Source organism: Mustelus asterias, chromosome 20 (genome assembly GCF_964213995.1).
Source record: "Mustelus asterias chromosome 20, sMusAst1.hap1.1, whole genome shotgun sequence".
In the NCBI taxonomy this organism is placed as follows: Eukaryota; Metazoa; Chordata; class Chondrichthyes; order Carcharhiniformes; family Triakidae; genus Mustelus; species Mustelus asterias.
The window spans coordinates 936,147-958,945 of NC_135820.1; the positions used below are offsets into that span (position 1 = coordinate 936,147).

Genomic DNA, 22,799 nt, shown 5'->3' on the forward strand with positions numbered 1-22,799 from the left:
CTTTCACCCCTGGTTAATAAAGAATTTTTCTCGCTGCTTTATCGATATTCATTGACCCAGACTCCACCACCGCCACGATGGGCTGAAGAGTCTGTTCTGCTCTGTGTGATTCCCTGACACTCTCTGGGGAGGGAGTTCCACTGACTCCACCCTCTGGGAGAGAACATTTCTCCCGACCTCCCGATTTACTGAGAATTCCCCTATTATTCCCCAGCTGGATAATAAGCTCTCCCACAAGGGTCTGTAAGATGTGTGACAATGGGAGAGCGAGAGAGACGGGGAGGGAGGGAGAGAGACGGACGGCGGGGGTGGGGGAGGGGGCGGGTGAGGGAGAGAGATGAGCCGCGGAGGGAGAGAGAGACACACACAGAGAAAGAAAGTCACATGGTGGCCAATGGCAGAACGAATGGAATGGGGAGAGGCTCAAGAGGCCGGAATTGGAGGAGCACAGAGATAGGGAGGGGGTGTAGGGGCTGGAGGAGGTTACAGAGATAGGGAGGGGTGCAGGGGCTGGAGGAGGTTACAGAGATAGGGAGGGGGTGTAGGGGCTGGAGGAGGTTACAGAGATAGGGAGGGGTGCAGGGGCTGGAGGAGGTTACAGAGATAGGGAGGGGTGTAGGGGGCTGGAGGAGGTTACAGAGATAGGGAGGGGTGTAGGGGGCTGGAGGAGGTTACAGAGATAGGGAGGGGTGTAGGTGTTGGAGGAGGTTACAGAGATAGGGAGGGGTGTAGGGTCTGGAGGAGGTTACAGAGATAGGGAGGGGGTGTAGGGGCTGGAGGAGGTTACAGAGATAGGGAGGGGGTGTAGGGGCTGGAGGAGGCTACAGAGGTAGGGAGGGGTGTAGGGGCTGGAGGAGGTTACAGAGATAGGGAGGGTTGTAGGTGCTGGAGGAGGTTATAGAGATAGGGTGGGACTGTTGGGGCTAGAGGAGGTTACAGAGATAGGAAGGGGTGCAGGGTCTGGAGGAGGTTACAGAGATAGGGAGGGGGTGTAGGGGCTGGAGGAGGTTACAGAGATAGGGAGGGGGTGTAGGGGCTGGAGGAGGTTACAGAGCTAGGGAGGGGGTGTAGGGGCTGGAGGAGGTTACAGAGATAGGGAGGGGTGGCAGGTCTGGAGGGGGTCACAGAGATAGGGAGGGGTGGCGGGTCTGGAGGTGGTTGCAGAGTGGATATTGCAAGTTGTGTATTTTGGCAGGGAATGATGTCTTGTGCAGAGTTGGGTAACACAGGGACATCCAGTAAATCTTGCTTAACCTTCTGGCTGTGTGTAAACCTGCAGGATGGGTTTTGAAATGTTTTGCTGGCATTGTGCGTGTTACAAAACAACATTTCAGAGCCACAGTGCCAATTTCAGGGAAGGAGCAGAATCATCAGGGGTAAACAAGTTCGAGAAACACTCGCAGAGTTTCGGCAGAGGAGTTAGTGAGCATAGCCAGCGTGCGGACTCATTGGATAGGCCTTTGAAAGGACTGTCACAGGCTGGATTGGCCCAATGGCCTCCCCCTGGGTTATTTAGATATGGCAGGATGGATACAGAACTGGCTTGGCCATAGAAGGCAGAGGGTAGCAGGAGAGGGGTGCTTTTCTGAATGGAAGGCTGTGACTAGCGGTGTTCCACAGGGGTCAGTTCTGGGATCTTTGTTGTTTGTGGTATATATAAGTGATTTGGAGGAGGATGTAGCTGGTCTGATTAGTAAGTTCGCAGACGACACAAAAATTGGTGGACTTACGGATAGTGAAGAGGATTGTCAGAGGATACAGCAAAGTATAGACCAGTTGGAAACTTGGGCGGAGAGATGGCAGATGGAGTTTAATCCGGACAAGTGTGAGATAATGCATTTTGGAAGGTCCAATGCATGTAGGAATTATACAGTAAATGGTAGAACCTTTAAGAGTATTGATAGGCAGAGGGATCTGGGTGTACAGGTACACAGGTCACTGAAAGTGGCAACGCAGGTGGAGAAGGTAGTCAAGAAGGCATACGGCATGCTTGCCTTCATCGGCCGGGGCATTGAGTTTAAAAATTGGCAAGTCATGTTGCAGCTTTATAGAACCTTAGTTAGGCCTCATTTAGAATATTGTGTACAAGGAGACGCAGGATGGCGGAATCTCCAGTCCTGGGCCCCAATATTTATCACTCAACCAATGTCACTGGGAAAAATAGGTGGGCTCCATTGCTGTTAGTGGGATCTTGCTGTGTACCAGTGGGGACATGGCATCGTAACGGAGGAAAGAATTTCCTTCACTCGTGGGGTGGGGGAGGGGGATGTGAATCTTTGTACCTTCGAGCCTTGGGCCAATTTGTGTTCCATGGGCAATTATCGGGTCACTGTCACAGGACTTCCTGCACAGTAAGATCCCAGGAACAAGATGATCAAGAACATAGCACAGACCTACTGACAGGGCGGCACTCCCTCAGCACTGACCCTCTGACAGTGCGGCACTCCCTCAGTACTGACTCTCTGACAGTGCGGCACTCCCTCAGCACTGACCCTCTGACAGTGCGGCACTCCCTCAGTACTGACCCTCTGACAGTGCGGCACTCCCTCAGTACTGACCCTCTGACAGTGCGGCACTCCCTCAGTACTGACCCTCTGACAGTGCGGCACTCCCTCAGTACTGACCCTCTGACAGTGCGGCACTCCCTCAGCACTGACCCTCTGACAGTGCGGCACTCCCTCAGCACTGACCCTCTGACAGTGCGGCACTCCCTCAGCACTGACCCTCTGACAGTGCGGCACTCCCTCAGTACTGACCCTCTGACAGTGCGGCACTCCCTCAGCACTGACCCTCTGACAGTGCGGCACTCCCTCAGTACTGACCCTCTGACAGTGCGGCACTCCCTCAGCACTGACCCTCTGACAGTGCAGCACTCCCTCAGTACTGACCCTCTGACAGTGCGGCACTCCCTCAGTACTTGATTCCATTTGATTGATTATTGTCACACGTATTGGGATACAGTGAAAAGTATTGTTTCTTGCGCACTATACAGACAAAGCATACCGTTCACAGAGAAGGAAAGGACAGAGTGCAGAATGTAGTGTTACAGTCATAGCTAGGGTGTAGAGAAAGATCAACTTAATGCGAGGTTGGTCCATTCAAAAGTCTGACGGCAGCAGCAGGGAAGAAGTTGTTCTTGAGTCGGTTGGTGCGTGATCTCAGACTTTTGTATCTTTTTCCCGACGGAAGAAGGTGGAAGAGAGAATGTCCGGGGTGCGTGGGGTCCTTAATTATGCCGGCTGCTTTTCCCGAGGCAGCGGGAAGTGTAGACAGAGTCAATGGATGGGAGGCTGGTTTGCGTGATGGGACTGGGCTACATTCACGACCTTTTGTAGTTCCTTGCGGTCTTGGGCAGAGCAGGAGCCCAGACCAAGCTGTGATACACCCAGAAAGAATGCTTTCTATGGAGCATCTGTAAAAGTTGGTGAGAGTAGTAGCGGACATGCCAAATTTCCTTAGTCTTCTGAGAAAGTAGAGGCGTTGGTGGGGCTTTCTTAACTATAGTGTCGGCATGGGGGGGACCAGGACAGGTTGTTGGTGATCTGGACACTTAAAAACTTGAAGCTCTCGACCCTTTCTACTTTGTTTCCGTTGATGTCGACAGGAGCATGTTCTCCTTTACGCTTCCCGAAGTCGATGACAATCTCCTTCGTTTTGTTGACATTGAGGGAGAGATTATTGTTGCTGCACCAGTTCACCAGATTCTCTATCTCATTCCTGTACTCTCCCACTCAGTGAGTTTCTCCGTTCTGCCTCCTCTCAGCCTCAGGCCAGTGATGACTATGAAAACGTGGGGAATTTGTTCAAAGGTGTTGCTGAATCCAGCGATGACGAAGTGAATTACACCTCGATCGTTCACATCAACCAGCCCGGGAAACGCATTCAGCGGCAGGACAGCATGGAGAGCACCGAGTACACCGATATCAGGTTCTGACCCATCCAGGTAACTCACTCCACACAACGCCCTGGCTCACAGTGAGACCACGTCACTGCGCAGGCTGCCAGGGAATCTAACCAGGACCCACGCTACTGTCGCACCTCCAACCGCACAAACCCTCAGCTGCTTCACAGGGAAAATGGCCAGAACCTCTCAGACACAAGACACAAGGAGATACTGGCGGCAGGACCACAGAAACCCAGCCAGAGAGGCCAGTTCACCGGGACAGAGCGAGACAGAGAGAGAGAGAGAACGAGAGAGAGAGAGAGACAGAGAGAGAGAGACAGAGAGAGAGAGAGAGACAGAGAGAGACAGAGAGAGCGAGCGAGACAGAGAGCGAGACAGAGAGAGAGAGAGACAGAGAGAGAGACAGAGAGTGAGAGAGAGAGAGACAGAGAGAGACAGAGAGAGCGAGCGAGACAGAGAGAGAGACAGAGAGAGAGAGAGAGAGACAGAGAGAGAGAGAGAGACAGAGAGAGAGACAGAGAGAGAGAGAGAGACAGAGAGAGAGAGACAGAGAGTGAGAGAGAGAGAGACAGAGAGACAGAGAGAGCGAGCGAGACAGAGAGAGAGAGAGAGTGAGACAGAGAGAGAGAGAGAGCGAGACAGAGAGAGAGCGAGACAGAGAGAGAGAGCGAGACAGAGAGAGAGAGAGACAGAGAGAGAGAGCGAGACAGAGAGAGAGAGAGAGCGAGACAGAGAGAGAGCGAGATAGAGGGAGAGAGAGCGAGACAGAGAGAGAGAGCGATACAGAGAGAGAGCGAGACAGAGAGAGAGAGACAGAGAGAGAGCAAGACAGAGAGAGAGAGCGAGACAGAGAGAGAGAGCGAGACAGAGAGAGAGAGAGACAGAGAGAGAGAGAGACAGAGAGAGAGCGAGACAGAGAGGGGCAGAGAGAGGGAGACAGAGAGAGAGACAGAGAGGGAGACAGAGAGGTTAGGGAGAGAATTCCAGAGCTTAGGGCCCCCCAGGCAGCTGAAGGCACGGCCGCCAATGGCGGAGCGATGGGAATCGGGGAATGCTCAAGAGGCCGGAATTGGAGGAGCGCAGAGATCCCGGAGGGGTGTAGGGGCTGGAGGAAGTTACAGAGATAGGGAGGGGGTGTAGGGGCTGGGGGAGGTTACAGAGATAGGGAGGGGTGTCGGGGCTGGAGGAAGTTACAGAGATAGGGAGGGGGTGTAGGGGCTGGAGGAGGTTACAGAGATAGGGAGGGGTGTAGGGTCTGGAGGAGGTTACAGAGATAGGGAGGGGTGTAGGGGCTGGAGGAGGTTACAGAGATAGGGAGGGGGTGTAGGGGCGGGAGGAGGGTACAGAGATGGGGGGGTGTAGGGGATGGAGGAGGTTACAGAGATAGGTAGGTGTGTAGGGGCTGGAGGAGGTTACAGAGATAGGGAGGGGTGTAGGGGCTGGAGGAGGTTACAGAGATAGGTAGGTGTGTAGGGGCTGGAGGAGGTTACAGAGATAGGGAGGGGGTGTAGGGGATGGAGGAGGTTACAGAGATAGGGAGGGGTGTAGGGGCTGGAGGAGGTTACAGAGATAGGGAGGGGTGTAGGGGCTGGAGGAGGTTACAGAGATAGGGAGGGGCTGGAGGAGGTTACAGAGATAGGGAGGGGTGTAGGGGACTGGTGGAGGTTACAGAGATAGGGAGGGGTGTAGGGGCTGGAGGAGGTTACAGAGATAGGAAGGGGTGTAGGGGCTGGAGGAGGTTACAGAGATAGGGAGGGGTGTAGGGGCTGGAGGAGGTTACAGAGATAGGGAGGGGGTGTAGGTGGGTGGAGGAGATGAGGGACTCAGGAATAGAAGGATATGGTGTTGGGGATGAGATGAAGAGAGGGTGTGGGCTGGTGGGAGGGTGGGTATAGCAGCGTAGAGCTGTGGGGCCGAATGGCCTGGTTCTACACTGTAAAAACATGTAATTCTCTAACCCTGTTGACTTTCTCTCTCCCCCTCTCCCTCTCTCTCTTCCTCCCTCTCTCTCTCTCCCCCCTCTCTCTCTATCCCCCTCTATCTCTCCCCGCCCCCTCTCTCTCTCCACCCCCCCCTCTCTCTCCGTCTCTCACACTCTCCCCCTCTCTCTCTCTCCTCCTCCCAGTTATTCCAATCGCTGAGGAGAGAATGGTGTGCCTTCAAAGTGTTCGGAACATTCCAGAAAAACACATCCTTCACCCTCAGGTAGCGACAAGCAACGAATGATGAAGAAACAGAACTTCAACTCAGAGGGCTTCAAATGTCCATAAACTGTTCCCGAAAGAATGACTTACTCTTCAGATATGATTGTATTTTCATCCAATTGTGACTTCACTCAGAGCACTGTGCACAGTTCCAGTCTCCATATCCCTCGGTTAGACCCACACTCGGAGCACTGTGCACAGTTCCAGTCTCCATATCCCTCAGTTAGACCCACACTCGGAACACTGTGCACAGTTCCAGTCTCAGTATCCCTCGGTTAGACCCACACTCGGAGCACTCTGCACAGTTCCAGTCTCCATATCCCTCTGTTAGACCCACACTCGGAACACTGTGCACAGTTCCAGTCTCCATATCCCTCAGTTGGACCCACACTCAGAGCACTGTGCACAGTTCCAGTCTCCGTATCCCTCGGTTAGACCACACTCGGAACACTGTGCACAGTTCCAGTCTCCCTATCCCTCGGTTAGACCCACACTCGGAGTACTGTGCACAGTTCCAGTCTCCCTATCCCTCGGTTAGACCCACACTCGGAGCACTGTGCACAGTTCCAGTCTCCGTATCCCTCGGTTAGACCCACACTCGGAGCACTGTGCACAGTTCCAGTCTCCATATCCCTCGGTTAGACCCACACTCGGAGCACTGTGCACAGTTCCAGTCTCCGTATCCCTCGGTTAGACCCACACTCGGAGCACTGTGCACAGTTCCGGTCTCCCTATCCCTCGGTTAGACCCACACTCGGAGCACTGTGCACCGTTCCAGTCTCCATCTAAAAGCAAATTACTGCGGATGCTGGAATCTGAAACCAAAAGAGAAAATGCTGGAAAATCTCAGCGGGTCTGGCAGCATCTGTAAGGAGAGAAAAGAGCTGACGTTTCGAGTCCAGGCGACCCTTTGTCAAAGCTAAAAGGCAGAGAAAGTGGGAGATATTTATACTGAAGGGGGAGGGAATGGAAGATGATTCATAGCCACAGAAACCAGGGGAAAGGCTGCTAATGGCAGCCCAGAGAGAGAATAAAGGGTGTGAATGGCCAAACGGCAGAGAAGCTGAAATCAGAGGGTAAACTGTGACAGGTGAAGGTGTGGGGAGAGGGGGGGAAAGATGGGACAGAGGTAAAATGTAGAAAAGGGGAAGCGGGGGGAGAAGAGGGAAGGAGAGTGGGATAAAGAAAAATGAAGAAAGACAGTAAAGAAATTAAAGGTGGAGAACAGTCAAAAATTAAATAATATCGAGTGAAAACAAAGGGGTGGAGGTGGGGAAGAGCGAATCATCTGAAGTTGTTGAATTCGATGTTGAGACCGGAAGGCTGTGAAGTGTCCAGCCGGAAGATGAGATGCTGTTCCTCCAGTTTGCGTTGAGCTTCACTGGAACATTGCAGCAGTCCAAGGACAGACATGTGGCCGTGGGAGCAGGATCGTGTGTTAAACTGGCGAGGGAGGTCAGGATCCTGATTGCGCACAGACCGAAGGTGCTCAGCAAAGCGATCACCCAGTCTACGCCTGGTCTCTCCGATACAGAGGAGACGACATTGGGAGCAGCGGATGCAAGAGACAAAATTGAAAGAGGGGCAAGTGAAACGCTGCTTAACCTGGAATGAGTGTTTTGGGCCTTGGATGGGAAGCATGGAAGAGGTAAAGGGACAGGTGTTACACCTTCTGCAATTGCATGGGAAGGTGCCATGAGTGACGGGAGAGGTGTTGGGTATAGTGGAGGAGTGGACTAGGTTATCCCGGAGGGAACGGTCCCTGCGGAATGCTGACAGAGGGAGTGAAGAGAAGATGTGTTTGGTGGTGGCATCGTGCTGGAGTTGGTGAAAATGGCGGAGGATTACGCTTTGCATGCAGAGGCTGTTGGGGTGAAATGTGAGAACAAGGGGGACTCTCCTTGTTCTGGGAGGGAGGGGAGGGGGTGAGGGTCGTGGCGCGGGAGACGGACCGCACGCTGTTGAGGGCCCAGTCGACAACTGTAGATGGGAATCCACGGTTGAGGAAGAAGGAGCACATCTTAGAAGCACCACTTTGGAAAGTGGCATCATCGGAACAAATGCGATGGGGGCGAAGGAGCTGAGAGAAAGGGATGGAGTTCTTACAGGATGTGGGGTGTGAAGCGCTGTCGTCCAGATAGCTGTGGGAGTCAGTGGGCTTGTAATGGGTATTGGTAAATAGTCTATTGCCGGAAATGGAGACAGAAAGGTCCAGGAAGGGAAGGGAAGTGCCTGAGATGGACCAGGTGAAGGTGATGGAGGGGTGGAATCTGGAAGCGAAGTTGATGAATTTTCCGAGGTCTGGACGAGAGCATGAAACAGCTCCAAAACAGTCATCGATGTACCGGTAAAGGGGCTGTGGGAGGGGACCTGGGTCGGCCTGGAACAAGACAAGAGTAGCCAGGACCCATGCGGGTTCCCATTGCTACTTCTTTGATTTGGAGAAAGTGGGATGAGTTCAAGGAGAAGTTGTTGAGAGATAGAACGAGTTCAGCCAGGCGGAGGAGAGTGATGGTGGATGGGAATTGTCCAGGCCTCTTTTGAAGAAAGAAGCGAAGATCTCTCGGGCCGTCCTGGTGTGGGACGGAGGTGTAGAGAGATTGCACATCCCTGGTGAATAGGAGGCGGTTAGGGCCTGCGAACTGGGAGCTGTCAATATGATGCAGGACATTTAGGGCGGCACGGTAGCACAGTGGTTAGCACTGCTGCTTCACAGCTCCAGGGACCTGGGTTCGATTCCCGGCTTAGGTCACTGTCTGTGTGGAGTTTGCACATTCTCCTCGTGTCTGCGTGGGTTTCCTCCGGGTGCTCCGGTTTCCTCCCACAGTCCAAAGATGTGCGGGTTAGGTTGATTGGCCATGCTAAAAATTGCCCCTTAGCGTCCTGAGATGTGTAGGTTAGAGGGATTAGCGGGTAAATATATGGGGGTAGGGCCTGGGTGGGATTGTGGTCGGTGCAGACTCGATGGGCCGAATGGCCTCCTTCTGCACTGTCGGGTTTCTATGACATCAGAGGAATCCCGGATGTGGGTGGGGAGGGAATGGACCAGGGGAGTGAGGATGGAGTCACGGTCAGAGGAAATAAGTTCAGTGGGGCAGGAGCATGCTGACACAATGGGCCTAGCCATTTTTGTGGATTTTGGGAAGTAGGTCGGAGCGGGCTGTCCGAGGTTGGGAGACTGAGGTTGGGGGGGGGGGAGAGAGGCATCCGGAGCAAAGGAGGTGGGTGACAGTGTTGGAGATAACAGCTTGATGTTCAGTGCTGTGGCCATGGGCCATGGGGGGATCTCTCCTCACAGATGCTGCCAGACCTGCTGAGATTTTCCAGCATTTTCTCTTTTGGTTCCTGTCTCCGTATCCCTGGGTTAGACTGAGGTCACTGAGGAAACACGCACGCAGAGATGAAAAGAATGTTGTGTTTGGGTAAAGGCGGCAGGTTTCCTTCCCCAGAAGGAACCAGATGGGTTTTTCCGACAATCGATGATAGTTGTCACGGTCGCCATTACTGAGATGAGCTTCAGAATTAGATATCGCTCTTGGGGCTAAAGGGAGCGAGGGATATGGGGAAAAGGGGGATATCAGGATATTGAATTTTATGATCAGCGATGATCTAAATGAATGGTGGAGCAGACCCGAGGGGGCGAATGGCCTCTTTCTGCTTCCAGTTTGTATGTTTGTATGATTCAGCCAGTGCTGTAAGATTCTATGCTTCTAAGAATTATAATCTCATTCTGGAGAGCTTTCTGTTTGCAAACACTATTGCTATGCTTGATTAATACTTCAAAGAATTTAATAATAAACTTTTCACTGCAAGGGAACAAAATTTAGAGAGAGAGAGACAGAGAGAGAGACAGACAGAGAGACAGACAGAGAGACAGACAGACAGAGAGAGAGACAGAGAGAGAGAGACAGAGAGACACAGAGAGACAGACACAGAGAGACAGACACAGAGAGACAGACACAGAGAGACAGACACAGAGAGACAGACACAGAGAGACAGACAGGCAAACCGATAGAGAGAGAGAGACAGACAGAGAGAGGGACACAGAGAGAGACAGAGAAAGAGGCAGAGGGGTTTAGGGAGGGAATTCCAGAGCTGAGGGCCCCCCCAGGCAGCTGAAGGCACGGCCGCCAATGGCGGAGCGATGGGAATCGGGAATTGCTCAGGAAGCCGGAATTGAAGGAAGGCAGAGATCTCGGAGGGTTGTTGGGGGCTGGAGGAGGTTACAGAGATAGGGAGGGTTGTCGGGGCTGGTGGAGGTTACAGAGATAGGGAGGGGTGTAGGGGCAGGAGGAGGTTACAGAGATAGGGAGGGGTGTAGGGGCTGGAGGAGGTTACAGAGATAGGGAGGGGGTGTAGGGACTGGAGGAGGTTACAGAGATAGGGAGGGGTGGAGGGGCTGGAGGAGGTTACAGAGATAGGGAGGGGTGTAGGGGCTGGAGGAGGTTACAGAGTTAGGGAGGGTTGTAGGGGCTGTAGGAGGTTACAGAGATAGGGAGGGTTGTAGGGACTGGAGGAGGTTACAGAGATAGGGAGGGGGTGTAGGAGCTGGAGGAGGGGTGTAGGAGCTGGAGAAGGTTACAGAGATAGGAAGGGGTGTGGGGGTGGAGGAGGTTACAGAGATAGGGAGGGGTGTAGGAGCTGGAGGAGGTTACAGAGATAGGGAGAGGTGAAGGGGCTGGAGGAGGTTACAGAGATAGGAAGGGGTGTAGGGACTGAAGGAGGTTACAGAGATAGGGAGGGGGTGTAGGGGCTGGAGAAGGTTACAGAGATGGGGAGGGGTGAAGGGGCTGGAGGAGGTTACAGAGATAGGAAGGGGTGTTTGGGCGAGAGGAGGTTACAGAGATAGGGAGGAGTGTAAGAACTGGAGGAGGTTACAGGGATACGGAGGGGGTTTAGGGGCTGGAGGAGGTTACAGAGATAGGGAGGGGGTGTAGGGGGTTACAGAGATAGGGAGGGGGTGTAGGGGCTGGAGGAGGGTACAGAGATAGGGAGGGTTGTAGGGGCTGGAGGAAGTTACAGAGATAGGTAGGGTTGTAGGGGCTGGAGGAGGGTACAGAGATAGGGAGGGGGTGTAGGGGCTGGAGGAGGATGCAGAGATAGGGAGGGGGTGTAGGGGCTGGAGGAGGGCACAGAGATAGGGAGAGGGTGTAGGGGCTGGAGGAGGGTACAGAGATAGGGAGGGGGTGTAGGGGCTGGAGGAGGTTACAGAAATAGGGAGGGGTGTAGGGGCTGGAGGAGGTTACAGAGATAGGGAGGGGTGTAGGGGCTGGAGGAGGGGACAGAGATAGGGAGGGGGTGCAGGGGCTGGAGGAGGGTACAGAGATAGGGAGGGGGGTGTAGGGGCTGGAGGAGGGGACAGAGATAGGGAGGGGTGTAGGGGCTGGAGGAGGGGACAGAGATAGGGAGGGGGTGCAGGGGCTGGAGGAGGGTACAGAGATAGGGAGGGGTGTAGAGGCTGGAGGAGGTTACAGAGATAGGGAGGGGGTGTAGGGGCTAGAGGCGGGTACAGAGATAGGGAGGGGGTGTAGGGGCTGGAGGAGGTTACAGAGATAGGGAGGGGTGGAGGGGCTGGAGGGGGTTACAGAGATAGGGAGGGGGTGTAGGGGCTAGAGGCGGGTACAGAGATAGGGAGGGGGTGTAGGGGCTGGAGGAGGTTACAGAGATAGGGAGGGGTGTAGGGGCTGGAGGGGGTTACAGAGATAGGGAGGGGGGTGTAGGGGCTGGAGGAGGTTACAGAGATAGGGAGGGGTGTAGGGGCTGGAGGAGGTTACAGAGATAGGGAGGGGGTGTAGGGGCTGGTGGAGGTTACAGAGATAGGGAGGGGTGTAGAGGCTGGAGGAGGTTACAGAGATAGGGAGGGGTGTAGGGGCTGGAGGAGGTTACAGAGATAGGGAGGGGGTGTAGGGGCTGGAGGAGGTTACAGAGATAGGGAGGGGGTGTAGGGGCTGGAGAAGGTTACAGAGATAGGGAGGGGGTGTAGGGGCTGGAGAAGGTTACAGAGATAGGGAGGGGGTGTAGGGGCTGGAGAAGGTTACAGAGATAGGGAGGGGGTGTAGGGGCTGGAGGAGGTTACAGAGAAAGGGAGGGGTGTAGGGGCTGGAGGAGGTTACAGAGATAGGGAGGGGTGTAGGGGCTGGAGGAGGTTACAGAGATAGGGAGGGGTGTAGGGGCTGGAGGAGGTTACAGAGATAGGGAGGGGGTGAAGAATGAATTGGAGACGAGGGGGAGAATGTTAAAATCGCGGTGTTGCGGGACAGGGACTCTGCGAGGGAGAAGGGGATTTGATTCGAGACAGTGAGAGAGAGAAAGTGATGGGGAGAGTGCTGGAATTCTGTCCAGATCGAACTGTCTGTAAATACACATCTTGAGAAGGCGTTAATATCTAATGGAGTGACGAAGCGTCACTGGGTCTCATTGCTAATCTCTCGGTAATGTTTTCCTCATTCCTGTTTACCCAATCGCTGCAGATGAGGAAGATGGGATTGATTCAGTCTGAAAAGATTTCATCAGCTTCATAATCTGGTAATAAAACTCGCAACTTCCCTTCAGCTCACTGCGCTGTTCACTGTAACAGATTCATCACCAGTGACTCAGGGCGACACTCAACACAGCCAGAAGATTAGGTGGCACCTCAGACAGGGCAGACTGAGGGAAACTCACGCAGACACTCCCAGTGCCAGTGCTGAGGGAGTGCCGCACTGTCAGAGGGCCAGTATTGAGGGAGTGCCGCACTGTCAGAGGGTCAGTACTGAGGGAGTGCCACACTGTCAGAGGGTCAGTGCTGAGGGAGTGCCGCACTGTCAGAGGGTCAGTACTGAGGGAGTGCCGCACTGTCAGAGGGTCAGTACTGAGGGAGTGCCGCACTGTCAGAGGGTCAGTGCTGAGGGAGTGCCGCACTGTCAGACGGTCAGTACTGAGGGAGTGCCGCACTGTCAGAGGGTCAGTGCTGAGGGAGTGCCGCACTGTCAGAGGGTCAGTACTGAGGGAGTGCCGCACTGTCAGAGGGTCAGTACTGAGGGAGTGCCACACTGTCAGAGGGTCAGTACTGAGGGAGTGCCACACTGTCAGAGGGTCAGCGCTGAGGGAGTGCCGCACTGTCAGAGGGTCAGTACTGAGGGAGTGCCGCACTGTCAGAGGGTCAGTACTGAGGGAGTGCCGCACTGTCAGAGGGTCAGTGCTGAGGGAGTGCCGCACTGTCAGAGGGTCAGTACTGAGGGAGTGCCGCACTGTCAGAGGGTCAGCGCTGAGGGAGTGCCGCACTGTCAGAGGGTCAGTACTGAGGGAGTGCCGCACTGTCAGAGGGTCAGTACTGAGGGAGTGCCGCACTGTCAGAGGGTCAGTACTGAGGGAGTGCCGCACTGTCAGAGGGTCAGTACTGAGGGAGTGCCGCACTGTCAGAGGGTCAGTACTGAGGGAGTGCCGCACTGTGAAATGTTGTATAAACCTCTATTTGGAAGAAGAGTGGGGTGTGGGATCTTGCTATGCGCAAAATGGCCGCTGCGTTTCCAACACTATTTAAATCGTGCTCAAAGTTCTTTGTTATCTGTGCCGGACTTTGGGACATTTGGATGGCGGGGGAGCGGGCGGGAGAGGTGTTGGAAAGTTCAGAGTGTTTTGCTCTTGATTGGGGACTGCCAGTCAGACACTCACCCCCGTGTTCCCACGGGGTAATTAGCGATGGACAATAAACTCTGACCTGACCCTGCGACTGAGAGACCAGTCGTGTGCGACAAAACATTCGGTCTGACCCGATAGAAATCTTTTAATTTACAATTGATAAATCCACAAAAAGGCAACAAGTTCACCTCCGATTTCCCCCGTCACATCTTCCCCTCAGCATTCCACGACGGCATCGACGGAAAACTAAATCCTAAACTAACGGCCGATCCATGTTTCTCCCCACGATGGAACTGTGTCGAAAGCTTGTCACACCAGCGAGATTGGCAGTGCTTTTAGTCCCCGTGCTTTGCCGTGCCACGAACCTACCTGATCGCGTCTGAGAGTTTGCATCCAGCGCACGCACGGGTTAGAAGCAGAAGTCCATTCTGCCCCTCTAGCTTTCTCCCCTTCCTGCCCCATCAATCAGACCCGATAATGTTAACAGCAGATCCACCTGGACCTCTGCTCCTCCTCTTTACCTCTTCATGGCAAGAAGTCTCACATCAACCAGGTTAAAGTCCAACAGGTTTACCCCAGTCCAACGCCGGCATCCCCACGTCATGACTGCCTCTTCATGAGCAGTCACTTTCTCCTATCAACCCCCCTCCAACTCCAACACAACCCTCGAAATCCCACCCCCTCGATTGGAAATCTCCAACACGGCCTGGAATATATTCAGCACCCCCCCGCCCCCCAGCCCCATTCCCAGCTCCTCCGCCGTCTCTCTTAGGAGAGAGTTCCAAGATACTGGAACTCCCTCCCTAACAGCACAGTGGGTGTACCTACACCACACGGGGGCTGCAGCGGGTTCAAGATGGCGGCTCACTCACCCCCTTCTCGAGGGGGTAATTAGGGATGGGGATCAGGTCGGGCCCGGCCAGTGAGGCTCGCATCCCGGGGATGAATGAAAAACAAACATTGCGAGGAGTGGTTAGGTTGCGCAAAGTTAAAATCGACGCGTGCGTCGCCCTTTGACCCAGGGGAAAGTGCTCAGGGGAGAGCGGGAGGGACGCTGCTGCATCTCTGGGAAGGTGGTGTGGGAAGGAGGAAGGGTTCAAACACAATGAGCAACAGGCGACGTGTCTGAAGCTGGGAGAGTGGTGAAGGTGAAGGAAGTTCCTCACGGTGAGAATCTGTGGTCGCGAGCGCCACGATCACACGCAGACAGCGGGAGGGACTGAGGGACACGGCTGGGACAGCGCATCTTCCAACCCCTCGTCAACACCACCGGGCTTGGGGGACTTCAAACTTCGACCCGCAACCGGCAGAGGTCAGGCATCGACCCCTGACCTCCAGTCCCACCCACAACACTGTCGCACTGTTGTCAAAAACAGGCGGTTTACTGGAAAAAGCAATTACACCCCAACTTGACCAATACGGAGCCCCGGCAGGGTCTGGAGGAGGTTACAGAGATAGGGAGGGGGTGTAGGGGCTGGAGGAGGTTTCAGAGATAGGGAGGGGTGTAGGGGCTGGAGGAGGTTACAGAGATAGGGAGGTTTGTAGGGGCTGGAGGAGGTTACAGAGATAGGGAGGGGTGTAGGGGCTGGAGGAGGTTACAGAGATAGGGACGGGGGGGGGTGTGGGGACTGGAGGAGGTTACAGAGATAGGGAGGGGTGTAGGAGCTGGAGAAGGTCACAGAGATAGGGAGGGGGTGTAGGGGCTGGAGAAGGTGTCCATTTGGGATAAGCGGGGGAGGGGCAGCAATGTCTTGGGCCCGGGAAAGCGGGGATGATGCTCTCTCCAATGCGAGGGATGAGATATCCCGTAGCGAGGGTCCCTCCGATCAGGATGCAGGCGAAGTGTTAGGCCCGGATCCTTCCAGCCGGGCCTCACTGCGGTTTGATCTGGGCATACTGGGTGCTGTCCCTATTTCCCACAATCCCGTCTGAGCAGTTCGCTTTCGAGAAGTCGATGCAGGCGTAATGTAACTCCAGCTCCTCCTCTCCCGCCTCCTGGCTGGCCTCCCCATTCCCCAGCACCCTCAGGCTTGTCGTCTGCTGGGGCTCCTCTGTCTGAAGGTCAAGCTCCTCCGTCTGAGGGTCCACCTCCACTGCGTCAGCCTCCACCTCCACCTCCACCTCTCCCTCAGCCTCCACCTGCAACAGAAAGGGCCAGAATCCATCACCAGACACATCAACTACCAACACACTCCTGATCACAGCAGGAGGCCCCATTCACCCTCCTTGAGCCTGTTACACAGGAACAGGAGGAGGCCCCATTCACCCCCCTCGAGCCTGTTACACAGGAACAGGAGGAGGCCCCATTCAGCCCCTCGAGCCTGTTACACAGGAACAGGAGGAGGCCCCATTCAGCCCCCTCGAGCCTGTTACACAGGAACAGGAGGAGGCCATTCAGCCCCTCCAGCCTGTTACACAGGAACAGGAGGAGGCCATTCAGCCCCTCCAGCCTGTTACACAGGAACAGGAGGAGGCCCCATTCAGCCCCTCCAGCCTGTTACACAGGAACAGGAGGAGGCCCCATTCAGCCCCTCGAGCCTGTTACACAGGAACAGGAGGAGGCCCCATTCAGCCCCTCCAGCCTGTTACACAGGAACAGGAGGAGGCCCCATTCAGCCCCTCGAGCCTGTTACACAGGAACAGGAGGAGGCCCCATTCAGCCCCTCGAGCCTGTTACACAGGAACAGGAGGAGGCCCCATTCCGCCCCTCGAGCCTGTTACACAGGAACAGGAGGAGGCCCCATTCAGCCCCTCGAGCCTGTTACACAGGAACAGGAGGAGGCCATTCCGCCCCTCGAGCCTGTTACACAGGAACAGGAGGACGCCCCATTCCGCCCCTCGAGCCTGTTACACAGGAACAGGAGGAGGCCCCATTCCGCCCCTCGAGCCTGTTACACAGGAACAGGAGGAGGCCCTATTCCGCCCCTCGAGCCTGTTACACAGGAACAGGAGGAGGCCCCATGCGTTCTGTCTTGTCAAACCATGAGTTGAGGGGAAGTCCGCTCGGGGTGCGGGGCAGGGATGAGGGAGTGAGGAGCAATTGGCATGATCTTGCGAAGGGTAAGGGCTGTATGGACTCATTCCTTGCTCTTTGGTTCCCCAGTCTGATCTACCCCCTCCCACAGGGACCAAAAGGTAGGTATAGACATTCCCAAATGGGAGAAACCGGAACGCGATCGAGAGTGAGACGGAGATTATACCAAGCTGAGTGTCCGCACGGGCGTCCGCTGCCCAGTCAACATCTGCATCTCCGTAGCATCGATCGGAGTTCGCTTCTCCCTCCTGGAAAGATTAAAACAGAGAAAACCATCACCACAATCTCCAACGCAGCAGAACATGAGCGGGGAACCACACACCAATCAAAGTGATATCCCTCGGTTAGACCCACACTCGGAGCACTGTGCACAGTTCCGGTCTCTGTATCCCTCGGTTAGACCCACACTCGGAGCACTGTGCACAGTTCCAGTCTCCATATCCCTCGGTTAGACCCACACTCGGAGCACTGTGCACAGTTCCAGTCTCCATATCCCTCGGTTAGACCCACACTCGGAGCACTGTGCACAGTTCCGGTCTCCATATCCCTCGGTTAGACCACACTCGGAGCACTGTGCACAGTTCCGGTCTCCATATCCCTCGGTTAGACCCACACTCGGAGCACTGTGCACAGTTCCGGTCTCCATATCCCTCGGTTAGACCCACACTCGGAGCACTGTGCACAGTTCCGGTCTCTGTATCCCTCGGTTAGACCCACACTCGGAGCACTGTGCACAGTTCCAGTCTCCATAACCCTCGGTTCGACCCACACTGGGAGCACTGTGCACAGTTCAGATCGAGAGAATGGGGGTGGGTCTTGTGTATGGAGGGCAGTTGGTGAGGGAATAAAAGGAGTTATAGAAATCTCTGGGCATGAGCGTTATCTTACCTCCGGCAGCAGATGAATATCTGGCACAACAGCAAAGAGAGAAGGAGCATTCCGAGAGCGCCAGCCAAAACCCCCAACACCAACTGCTCCAGCTGAGAATCCATTCCTGAAAACACACAATGAGGAATTACTCAGCACTGCGGGAGTGCTGCACTGTCAGAGGGTCAGTGCTGAGGGAGTGCCGCACTGTCAGAGGGTCAGTGCTGAGGGAGTGCCGCACTGTCAGAGGGTCAGTGCTGAGGGAGTGCCGCACTGTCAGAGGGTCGGTACTGAGGGAGTGCCGCACTGTCAGAGGGTCAGTACTGAGGGAGTGCCGCACTGTCAGAGGGTCAGTACTGAGGGAGTGTCGCACTGTCAGAGGGTCAGTACTGAGGGAGTGTCGCACTGTCAGAGGGTCAGTACTGAGGGAATGCCGCACTGTCAGAGGGTCAGTACTGAGGGAGTGCCGCACTGTCAGAGGGTCAGTACTGAGGGAGCGCCGCACTGTCAGAGGGTCAGTGCTGAGGGAGTGCCGCACTGTCAGACAGTCAGTACTGAGGGAGTGCCGCACTGTCAGAGGGTCAGTACTGAGGGAGCGCCGCACTGTCAGAGGGTCAGTGCTGAGGGAGTGCCGCACTGTCAGACAGTCAGTACTGAGGGAGTGCCGCACTGTCAGAGGGTCAGTGCTGAGGGAGTGCCGCACTGTCAGAGGGTCAGTGCTGAGGGAGTGCCGCACTGTCAGAGGGTCAGTACTGAGGGAGTGCCGCACTGTCAGAGGGTCAGTACTGAGGGAGTGCCACACTGTCAGAGGGTCGGTACTGAGGGAGTGCCGCACTGTCAGAGGGTCAGTGCTGAGGGAGTGCCGCACTGTCAGAGGGTCAGTGCTGAGGGAGTGCCGCACTGTCAGAGGGTCAGTGCTGAGGGAGTGCCGCACTGTCAGATGGTCAATGCTGAGGGAGTGCCGTACTGTCAGAGGGTCAGTGCTGAGGGAGTGCCGCACTGTCAGATGGTCAGTGCTGAGGGAGTGCCGCACTGTCAGAGGGTCAGTGCTGAGGGAGTGCCGCACTGTCAGAGAGTCAGTACTGAGGGAGTGCCGCACTGTCAGAGGGTCAGTACTGAGGGAGTGCTGCACTGTCAGAGGGTCAGTACTGAGGGAGTGCCGCACTGTCAGAGGGTCAGTACTGAGGGAGTGCCGCACTGTCAGAGGGTCAGTGCTGAGGGAGCGCCGCACTGTCAGAGGGTCAGTACTGAGGGAGTGCCGCACTGTCAGAGGGTCAGTACTGAGGGAGTGCCGCACTGTCAGAGGGTCAGTGCTGAGGGAGTGCCGCACTGTCAGAGGGTCAGTACTGAGGGAGTGCCGCACTGTCAGAGGGTCAGTACTGAGGGAGCGCCGCACTGTCAGAGGGTCAGTACTGAGGGAGTGCCGCACTGTCAGAGGGTCAGTGCTGAGGGAGTGACACACTGTCAGAGGGTCAGTGCAGAGGGAGTGACACACTGTCAGAGGGTCAGTACTGAGGGAGCGCCGCACTGTCAGACAGTCAGTACTGAGGGAGTGCCGCACTGTCAGAGGGTCAGTACTGAGGGAGTGCCGCACTGTCAGAGGGTCAGTGCTGAGGGAGTGCCGCACTGTCAGAGGGTCAGTACTGAGGGAGTGCCACACTGTCAGAGGGTCAGTGCTGAGGGAGTGCCGCACTGTCAGAGGGTCAGTACTGAGGGAGTGCCGCACTGTCAGAGGGTCAGTGCTGAGGGAGTGCCGCACTGTCAGAGGGTCAGTGCTGAGGGAGTGACACACTGTCAGAGGGTCAGTGCTGAGGGAGTGACACACTGTCAGAGGGTCAGTACTGAGGGAGCGCCGCACTGTCAGACAGTCAGTACTGAGGGAGTGCCGCACTGTCAGAGGGTCAGTACTGAGGGAGTGCCGCACTGTCAGAGGGTCAGTGCTGAGGGAGTGCCGCACTGTCAGAGGGTCAGTACTGAGGGAGTGCCACACTGTCAGAGGGTCGGTACTGAGGGAGTGCCGCACTGTCAGAGGGTCAGTGCTGAGGGAGTGCCGCACTGTCAGAGGGTCAGTGCTGAGGGAGTGCCGCACTGTCAGAGGGTCAGTACTGAGGGAGTGCCGCACTGTCAGAGGGTCAGTACTGAGGGAGTGCCACACTGTCAGAGGGTCGGTACTGAGGGAGTGCCGCACTGTCAGAGGGTCAGTGCTGAGGGAGTGCCGCACTGTCAGAGGGTCAGTGCTGAGGGAGTGCCGCACTGTCAGAGGGTCAGCACTGAGGGAGTGCCGCACTGTCAGAGGGTCAGTACTGAGGGAGCGCCGCACTATCAGAGGGTCAGTGCTGAGGGAGTGCCGCACTGTCAGAGGGTCAGTGCTGAGGGAGTGCCGCACTGTCAGAGGGTCAGTACTGAGGGAGTTCCGCACTGTCAGAGGGTCAGTACTGAGGGAGTGCTGCACTGTCAGAGGGTCAGTGCTGAGGGAGTGCTGCACTGTCAGAGGGTCAGTGCTGAGGGAGTGCCGCACTGTCAGAGGGTCAGTGCTGAGGGAGTGCCGCACTGTCAGAGGGTCAGTGCTGAGGGAGTGCCGCACTGTCAGAGGGTCAGTTCTGAGGGAGTGCCGCACTGTCAGAGGGTCAGTACTGAGGGAGTGCCGCACTGTCAGAGGGTCAGTACTGAGGGAGTGCCGCACTGTCAGAGGGTCAGTACTGAGGGAGTGCTGCACTGTCAGAGGGTCAGTGCTGAGGGAGTGCCGCACTGTCAGAGGGTCAGTACTGAGGGAGTGCTGCACTGTCAGAGGGTCAGTGCTGAGGGAGTGCTGCACTGTCAGAGGGTCAGTGCTGAGGGAATGCCGCACTGTCAGAGGGTCAGTGCTGAGGGAGTGCCGCACTGTCAGAGGGTCAGTACTGAGGGAGTGCCGCACTGTCAGAGGGTCAGTGCTGAGGGAGTGCCGCACTGTCAGAGGGTCAGTACTGAGGGAGTGCCGCACTGTCAGAGGGTCAGTACTGAGGGAGTGCCGCACTGTCAGAGGGTCAGTACTGAGGGAGTGCCGCACTGTCAGAGATGCTGACTTACAGGATGTGACTTTGATCTGAATCCGTTGCCTGTCCTCTTGGGTTGGGTGTACAAGATCCCGGGGTCTATTTGGGAGAAGAGTGGGGGATGCAGGATGGGGGTGGAAGGGGGGGGCGGGCGGTGCTCTTCCTGGTGCCCCGAGGCCAATATTTATCCTTTTACCAAATCACTAAAACAAAACTTGGTCAATGTCATTTGCTGTTGGTGGGATCTTGCTGTGCGCGTTTTGGCTCCCCAGTTGTCTACATTGCAACAGTGACCTCTCTTGGAAAAGACAATGTCCTGATTGGCAGAGAAATGCTTGGGAACGTCCTGAGGGGCGGAACCACAGGGTCCGAAGACAATGGGAGCGACTTCTCACCTTTGACCCACAGATACACCTTGAACATGGCTTCCCCGTGCGGGTTTCGAACCGAGCAGGTTGCCGTCACTTCTTCCTCGCCCTGGGGTCCCAGCAGGATCAGGGAGCCAGTCACCAGATGCCCATCTCTGACCCGCCGCGACACAAAACGTCCGTCTGATTCGTTCCCACTCAGGTTGGTTCTGGGTAGGTGCCAGGTGAGGTTCCCAGATGGGTTGGCGGTGGCCACACAGACACAGGTCACCCGCTCCGGCTCCCGGAAGCACTGTGACTCCTCGGAAAACACGGGCATGTCTGAAAAGGGAATGGTAAAGTGTGGAACATCAAACACTCCCAGGACAGGTACAGCACGGGGTTAGATACAGAGTAAAGCTCCCTCTACACTGTCCCCATCAAACACTCCCAGGACAGGTACAGCACGGGGTTAGATACAGAGTAAAGCTCCCTCTACACTGTCCCCATCAAACACTCCCAGGACAGGTACAGCACGGGGTTAGATACAGAGTAAAGCTCCCTCTACACTGTCCCCATCAAACACTCCCAGGACAGGTACAGCACGGGGTTAGATACAGAGTAAAGCTCCCTCTACACTGTCCCCATCAAACACTCCCAGGACAGGTACAGCACGGGGTTAGATACAGAGTAAAGCTCCCTCTGCACTGTCCCCATCAAACACTCCCAGGACAGGTACAGCACGGGGTTAGATACAGAGTAAAGCTCCCTCTACACTGTCCCCATCAAACACTCCCAGGACAGGTACAGCACGGGGTTAGATACAGAGTAAAGCTCCCTCTACACTGTCCCCCATCAAACACTCCCAGGACAGATACAGCCCGGGGTTAGATACAGAGTAAAGCTCCCTCTACACTGTCCCCCATCAAACACTCCCAGGACAGGTACAGCACGGGGTTAGATACAGAGTAAAGCTCCCTCTACACTGTCCCCCATCAAACACTCCCAGGACAGGTACAGCACGGGGTTAGATACAGAGTAAAGCTCCCTCGACACTGTCCCCATCAAACACTCCCAGGACAGGTACAGCACGCGGTTAGATACAGAGTAAAGCTCCCTCTACACTGTCCCCATCAAACACTCCCAGGACAGGTACAGCACGGGGTTAGATACAGAGTAAAGCTCCCTCTACACTGCCCCCATCAAACACTCCCAGGACAGGTACAGCACGGGGTTAGATACAGAGTAAAACTCCCTCTACACTGTCCCCCATCAAACACTCCCAGGACAGGTACAGCCCGGGGTTAGATACAGAGTAAAACTCCCTCTACACTGTCCCCCATCAAACACTCCCAGGACAGGTACAGCCCGGGGTTAGATACAGAGTAAAGCTCCCTCTACACTGTCCCCCATCAAACACTCCCAGGACAGGTACAGCACGGGGTTAGATACAGAGTAAAGCTCCCTCTACACTGTCCCCCATCAAACACTCCCAGGACAGGTACAGCCCGGGGTTAGATACAGAGTAAAGCTCCCTCTACACTGTCCCCATCAAACACTCGCAGGACAGGTACAGCACGGAGTTAGATACAGTGTAAAGCTCCCTCTACACTGTCCCCCATCAAACACTCCCAGGACAGGTACAGCACGGGGTTAGACACAGAGTAAAGCTCCCTCTACACTGTCCCCCATCAAACACTCCCAGGACAGGTACAGCACGGGGTTAGATACAGAGTAAAGCTCCCTCTACACTGTCCCCCATCAAACACTCCCAGGACAGGTACAGCACGG

At 55.5% G+C, this 22,799-nt stretch overlaps 2 protein-coding genes across 3 annotated transcripts in view; one reads left to right on the top strand and one right to left on the bottom strand.

Annotated features, from left to right (window-relative positions):
• LOC144508362 (B-cell receptor CD22-like) overlaps positions 1–8,003 on the top strand; it is a 91,649-nt gene extending 83,646 nt beyond the window's left edge. The window contains exons 18-19 of the mRNA XM_078236215.1: positions 3,764–3,943; positions 6,030–8,003. Of these exons, the coding sequence (XP_078092341.1) occupies positions 3,764–3,934 (171 nt within the window). The 3' untranslated portion in view covers positions 3,935–3,943; positions 6,030–8,003. The remainder of the gene's footprint in view (positions 1–3,763; positions 3,944–6,029) is intronic.
• A 5,837-nt stretch (positions 8,004–13,840) lies between these two features.
• Positions 13,841–22,799, bottom strand: part of LOC144508363 (myelin-associated glycoprotein-like) — a 37,361-nt gene continuing 28,402 nt past the window's right edge. For both annotated transcript variants that reach the window (XM_078236217.1, XM_078236216.1), the window contains 4 exons: positions 21,057–21,350; positions 17,651–17,756; positions 16,929–17,010; positions 13,841–15,867 (listed from right to left, as the gene is read on the bottom strand). In XM_078236217.1, coding sequence (XP_078092343.1) covers positions 15,601–15,867; positions 16,929–17,010; positions 17,651–17,756; positions 21,057–21,350 — 749 coding nt within the window. In that variant the 3' untranslated portion in view covers positions 13,841–15,600. The remainder of the gene's footprint in view (positions 15,868–16,928; positions 17,011–17,650; positions 17,757–21,056; positions 21,351–22,799) is intronic.